General features: G+C 37.7%; 1 protein-coding gene and 1 long non-coding RNA gene across 2 annotated transcripts in view; both read left to right on the plus strand.

Annotated features, from left to right (window-relative positions):
* Positions 1–83: 83 nt before the first annotated feature.
* LOC106954988 (zinc finger protein OZF-like) overlaps positions 84–6,351 on the plus strand; it is a 10,082-nt gene continuing 3,814 nt past the window's right edge. Inside the window, exons 1-2 of the mRNA XM_015044885.1 lie at positions 84–452; positions 5,570–6,351. Coding sequence (XP_014900371.1) covers positions 248–452; positions 5,570–6,351 — 987 coding nt within the window. The 5' untranslated portion in view covers positions 84–247. The remainder of the gene's footprint in view (positions 453–5,569) is intronic.
* On the plus strand, positions 486–1,446 carry LOC106954984 (uncharacterized). Its single transcript, XR_001426473.1, has 3 exons — positions 486–793; positions 1,102–1,242; positions 1,425–1,446. It is a non-coding gene; the product is annotated as an uncharacterized LOC106954984 (long non-coding RNA).

The following is a 6,351-nucleotide window of genomic DNA, read 5'->3' on the forward strand; positions in this document are numbered from 1 at the left end:
ATGGCCGCCCTAAATCTCGTCAGCGACAATAGGCGAGAGTGGTGCATGTGGCGTCTATCCTTATATTATGTCTATGGTTTAAACACCTTTATCAACGAGCAGTTAATCCTGCTGAAGAAACTTTCACAGTCTAAAGAAATTTGAGGTAGAGATATTAGGACCCGATAGATGGCAGTAGTGCAAAAATAGTGGATTCAAGCTGCCGTTAAAACCAAGAAGAAGAAGAAGACGAAGACGAAGACAGCACATGGTCTGTTTAGTTGAATCTTCCAGTGTTTCTCTAAAAATGTCTTCAGTCCATCTTAAACGAGTTTATCAACGAGCGGTTAATCCTGCTGAAGAAACTTTCACAGAGTTTAAAGGAATCATCGTCAAGTCGGAGGACGAGATGGACGATCAGCGCAGACTGCTGGATTTCTCCAGGACTTCCCGGATTATCTTACACCGGATAGGTAGGAAACACCAGCGTTTGGACGAAGGTTAAGGTCTAAATATAGAAACTTTATTCACCAGGATCATTTTAGTAACTGCTACCTTCCCTTATAACTAATTTTTAATAGGCAAACCCTACGCTAGTACCCAAAGTACTTTAGTTTATTTCAAATATACTTGCATTTGTGTAAGTATATTTTAAGTATACTAAGTATTAAGTGTACTACCTATAAATATATACGAAGCATACTAAAAGTATGTTAGACGAAAACACAACTGAACAACAACCGGATGGAAATGAAATGAGGGTCACGAAAAGAGCCCGGAGGGAGGAAGGCTGCTAACGTGTTGCTAGCTGGTGGTAAGTTTGTTTCAAAATGCTAATTATCTTTGTTCAATTACAAACAGTGCAGTAAAGATAAGCAAACTTACGTTGATTTCAGACATAATTATTTTGTGAATTTTATTGTGACTTATATGATTATTACTATAACAATCATTCAGCTTCATGTTATAACTGCATAAAGGCTCTCTGTTGAGACTTAATAGTTTTCTTAATAAACTTAACCTGGTTTTAATCGAGCTCAGTATGCCAAAGAGACGTTGATATTGTAAGGTTGTTGTTATAACTCCTTCATCAATGTTTTTATCTTCAACATATGTTTACAGTCTAAGCAAATGAAGATGAAAGAGGAAGCCAGAGAAATCAGGTGTTAGGAAAACTAAAGACTTTCCTGTCTCAGAAGAGGCTCTGGCTCCACCAGATCAACAACCAGCTCTGAGGATGAACCTCCACATTGTCTTCATCGTGTAAGACTCTTTTTTTTTTTTTTACTGAGCAGCTGGCCACAGTTTTAACAGCAAAAACTGGTGTGTTACCAACACCAAATGCTTAATAAACATGATTTGATTTATAGATAACTGGACATAATTTTTCCTCTTGTAAATCTAGCATTTATCTTTCATACATTTTATTTGTTGTTGGCTTTCAGGGCCCTGTGATGGACTGGTGACCTGTCCAGGGTGAACCCTGCCTCTCATCTGATGACTGCTGGAGATGGGCACCACCAGCCCCCCTCACCACCCTACAAGGATCAGTGTGTTCAGATCATGGATGGAAAGGTTTTAAGGTAGTTTGTCTCCTTAAGTCCACACGTAAAACAGCTTCATACTTATTGCCAACATCAACTGATTCTATGACATTGCTTACTATTTTTTTCTACTTCTAACATAAACAGGCCAAGAAGACACCCAGAAATGTTTTTCCACCTGAGGCATCCGGTCCCAATCATCATCAGTTCTGATGATGCCACATACATGACAAGTCCACAACGTCTTAAAATTGTAAGTCTTACTTTTTTTCCTAGCTGTTTTTCTGTACTCTTTAAAATAAAATGCTTTCTTTGTTTAATTGCTCTATTGTTCTTTTCTGCAGGTTTCTGTAAAGTGCAGTGAACTGGAATGTTCTGTCGTTGATCCTCACTGTTTTTAAGAAGGAGAAACGTCAGTTTGTCTGGCAGTAATGCTGGAATACTGTGACATTGTATTAAAACAATACTCTGTCCTTGGTGAAATATTTTTCACATTTCCTCTAGTGTACCTATCGTTTTATTGTGCTAATTTTCATTAGCATGTTGACTGTAAACTTTGAATGTATTGACAATTTGTACAATTCTGTTATAGTATATTGGCTCTTGAAAAAATGTGGGTAAGACTATTTGACGGGGTGTGCATAAGACTGACAAGAGACTGTCATAAACACCTGTTAGGAACATACTAATAGGTGTCATGATGTTTCATTCTGTAAGTATCATTATTTTGTAAATAATGACACTAATGCAAAATAGGCCATTTTAGTGGACTTTTAATCCAACTTTTAAAGTAGCTTCTCATTAAAGGTGTCATGATTTATCGAATGTCCCTTCATGACAACAGTCAGACATTCATAAAGACTCTTTCATGTTCATGACAGTGTAGTGTCAGTCTTATGCACAGCCCATTGTAACCCACGTGACCGCCGTGACCCAACCACCTTCCCTTTAAGTCTTCCCTTCAAGATCCGGGATCCTCATGTGTTTTTCCGGATTTTCCCCTGTGCTGCTGCTCACTGTTGGTTGTGGCGTCTGTTGTTCATAAAACAACCTGAAAGTTCCAAATCGACTCATCACTGAATAATTTAATCCCTAAAACATGAGGATCTGCGGTGAGTTGTTGAATACCACCTGACTTGATGTTGATCTGCAACAATAGCGCCGCTAATATAGCCGCTGCAATACACACCAGGCTGGGATTCTTTGACAGCTGGTATAGCTTCCTGATTAGAACAGGTTAACATTGCATCCACCTCCTCAGACAATCCGTTACTCGACAGTGAGTAAATATCATTTACATATAGATAGTAGAGCGTTATTTCCGCGACGCTCTGCCAGTTAGCATTAGCTACCAACTCGACAATCCACTTATTCAATTAATTACTCAATGAAAAGTCACACTGTTAAAGCCGAATTAAAGACCACACCTTTAATATTTAAAGGCTTCCCCTCTAACTTTAGATTAGATTATTTTTCATGATTTCTTTGTTTGTTATTGCATTCCATGCTGGTGCAGCAATGAAGTCTGGTACCCAACATGATTTTGTTTGTAGCTATTTTGATCAATCACATTCTTAAGATGATTGATTTGATTTATTATTAGTTGTTGTTTGTAGCGACTGCTAATTATTTTATTTGAGCAATTTTGAACCTGAATTATGAAGTGCACTTTGAAAAGGACTTTTTTTTTCTTTTCCATTTTTATGAAGTTGTTGTCAATACATAGCAAGTATGTATTTAACTGTTTTTCTCCCCCCCCCCCCCCCCATTTCCTCATTAAATAAAACATGTATATATGAACTTAATGTGTGTTTCCTGGCCTTTTAGGTCAGGTTTTTTCCCCCTTCCATTGACTCACTTGATGTCGGAAGATGGTGAGCTACCCAAACACCACCTGGTGGTAGGAAAACTGAACTACACTCTCCACACAGGAAATGAACCAAACTCTAAGGGGTATCAAAGGGAACGAAACTATTCTCCCCTTGTTTTTGGACTTCTTTTGGACTCTATTAGGATTTCAAGTATCACTGATTATTATTAATAATTGTTTGCTTTGTTTTTATTCCCCCTCATGTTTCTCTTGAGCAATTTATTTTTGTTTGTTTTTTTATTATTATTATTATTGCCACTGCAATAAATAGCAATATAAACAAATTTCTTTGCATCAGTTGCATCAATTATTCACCCCAATCATGACTCCATGCCATGCCTACTTCTGATTCTATAAACTGGTTAACACTAAACCTTGCAGCCAGACCTGCATATTGTCTATTATTGCGCAATAGCCAGCCCCACCTAAACCCTCTCAATTCTCATAGACTAACTATTGACCAGCTCTCCAGTTAATGGGTCGGGAAAGTCTCTAGATCCGAGGGCTTTTACTCCATGGATAGTCTAGAAAACATTCTGTTTAAGCTGGTGGCGGGAGGACTCCTCTGGCCTCTGTTTGCCTCCGATCCAAAAGTTATCACCCTTTTCAATTATTAAGGCAGTTAACCGAGTAGCTCTCACGGTTACCTAACCTCAATAATCACTTTTGTTAACGGCAGCTCTCTCCCTTATAATAACAAGCACTTGTTGACTAGATAGATTTTAGTGGCTCGGCTTGAACCCCAGGGTGATTATTTACTCATTACCAAAGAAACCTATGGAGCCACCATTTTCCTAGAACATAGACTTTACAATAATCAGAAGCAACATCAGTAATTCCGGACTCAGAATTAATTTCAATGTCCACAATCAACAAAATTTAACATATATATATTTTATTAGTAGCTTTAGCAAGGTTAAGTGACATCAGCTTACTTCAAAAAGTGTTTAGTATTTAGTAAGTTATGATTGATAAATGCACTGATCCGTCATTGAGCCTGTCAAACATATAAGGTTGAGTGGAGCAGTTGACCTCTCCAAGATGGCCGCCCTAAATCTCGTCAGTGACAATAGGCGAGAGCGGTCCATGAAGAGTCTGTTCTTTATATATGTCTATGGGGAAAAGGGGCAAAGATGCATTCATGGGCCCAATATGGGTGGGAATTTACAGCTACTTCATGGAAACACTGTTTTCAACTAATACACCCAGTTACATTGATAAAAGAAGTTCAATGTCCAAATAACAAAACCAAAATTTTCATTAGTGATATGTCGAGTAATCCAGGAGGATTTTTTATGAAGTACATAAAACGGAGAACTCGCCTGAACCTGAGCAGTTAAAGTTTTTATTTTTTAGTAATAAATTGTTGTCCACATAGCGAGTAACAAGCCAGTCACAACTCTCTCTCTCTCCTGTTTGTTTCCAGTTTTCCTTTTGATCCAGCCATTGTTTCATACAACCAGATTAATCAGAATTTATGTATCAGAATCACAAACATCTTTTACTTGTTTATTCATTGTAAGGCTTCATGTTGTTTTGCCTATTTTACATATATTGTCCCCTTGATGTCCCAGTAGAGCATGTGAAGCACCGCAGTGCATCGGCTCAGGAGTCCAATGATTGGATGCAGTTCCTCAGTGCTTCATGAAGCTTCATCTCACCATCACTAGTTTCCATTGTTTCCTGCTCTGGTCAAAACCCACAGGCCCAACCCAGTGCATGCTGGTCCAATACCAGTACCTATACTGACAGAACATGGACCCACAGTTCTTCCTGTCTAATTTAGAAAAGTAAATAGCAAAGTAACAAAACCTAAACAACTATTAATCTACAAATAAACTCTGTAAATAAACCCCAGAGGTATAAAGTGAAGTAAAATAAAATTTTAATACAAATAAAAGTAATGGAAATTAAGTAATATCTTGAAATAATAAAATTTATAACAATGGTAACTATAATAATTTTATAATAAAAATATATTTTTTTAATATTCGTTAATTTGAGAATTCTCCAATTATCAGCTGGCTTTGTCGACTGATCTGTCTCTCAGTCTACGCTCTTGAATTTTTAGGTGTGTTTTTTTTCTTTTTTCATTTCTGTCGTAAATGATGAGCAATTTCTCCAATTTACTTTAATAAAGTTAACAATTGCTCTTTTCCACCGTTTCCCTCTCCAGATTCCCTGCGGTGTAACATTTATAAGAAGGAGAGGAGATCCACTCTGGACCAGGAGGAGTTAGAACCTCTGCAGGTGAAACAAGAACAGGAAGAACCAGAAGATCAGCAGATAAAAGAAGAGCAGGAGGATCTAAAATACCAGCAGATAAAAGAAGAGCAGGAGGATCTAGAACACCAGCAGATAAAAGTGGAAGAGAAAGAAGTTTACTGCAGTCAGGGTGAAGAACAGGTTGAGTTAAAACAGGAGACTGATACCTGCATGTTGGTTCCTGTTGATGAGCAAACATCCCACACTGAATCAGAACTAAACAGGAATCAAGTCATCTTCCAGGAATCTGCTGAAATTGAGAACCAAAATCAGGAAAGAAGAAAACCTTTCTCATGTGTGACTTGTGGAAAATGTTTTAGTCTAAAATGGAGTTTAACTCGGCACATGAGGATTCACACTGGTGAAAAGCTGTTTTCATGTGTGACCTGTGGAAAAAGTTTTTATGAAAAACCGAATTTAACTAGGCACATGAGGATTCACACTGGTGAAAAGCCGTTTTCATGTGTGACCTGTGGAAAAAGTTTTAGTCACAGATGGAATTTAACTCGGCACATGATTATTCACACTGGTGAAAAGCCGTTTTCATGTGTAAATTGTGGAAAAAGTTTTAGTCAAAAACAGAATTTAACAAAGCACATGATGATTCACACTGGTGAAAAGCCGTTTTCATGTTGGAGCTGTGGAATAAGTTTCAGTCAAAAAGAGCATTTAACTGGGCACATGATGATTCAC

This window comes from Poecilia latipinna, unplaced genomic scaffold (assembly GCF_001443285.1).
Source record: "Poecilia latipinna isolate Pla-1442-1.1 unplaced genomic scaffold, P_latipinna-1.0 Scaffold695, whole genome shotgun sequence".
Lineage (NCBI taxonomy): Eukaryota > Metazoa > Chordata > Actinopteri > Cyprinodontiformes > Poeciliidae > Poecilia > Poecilia latipinna.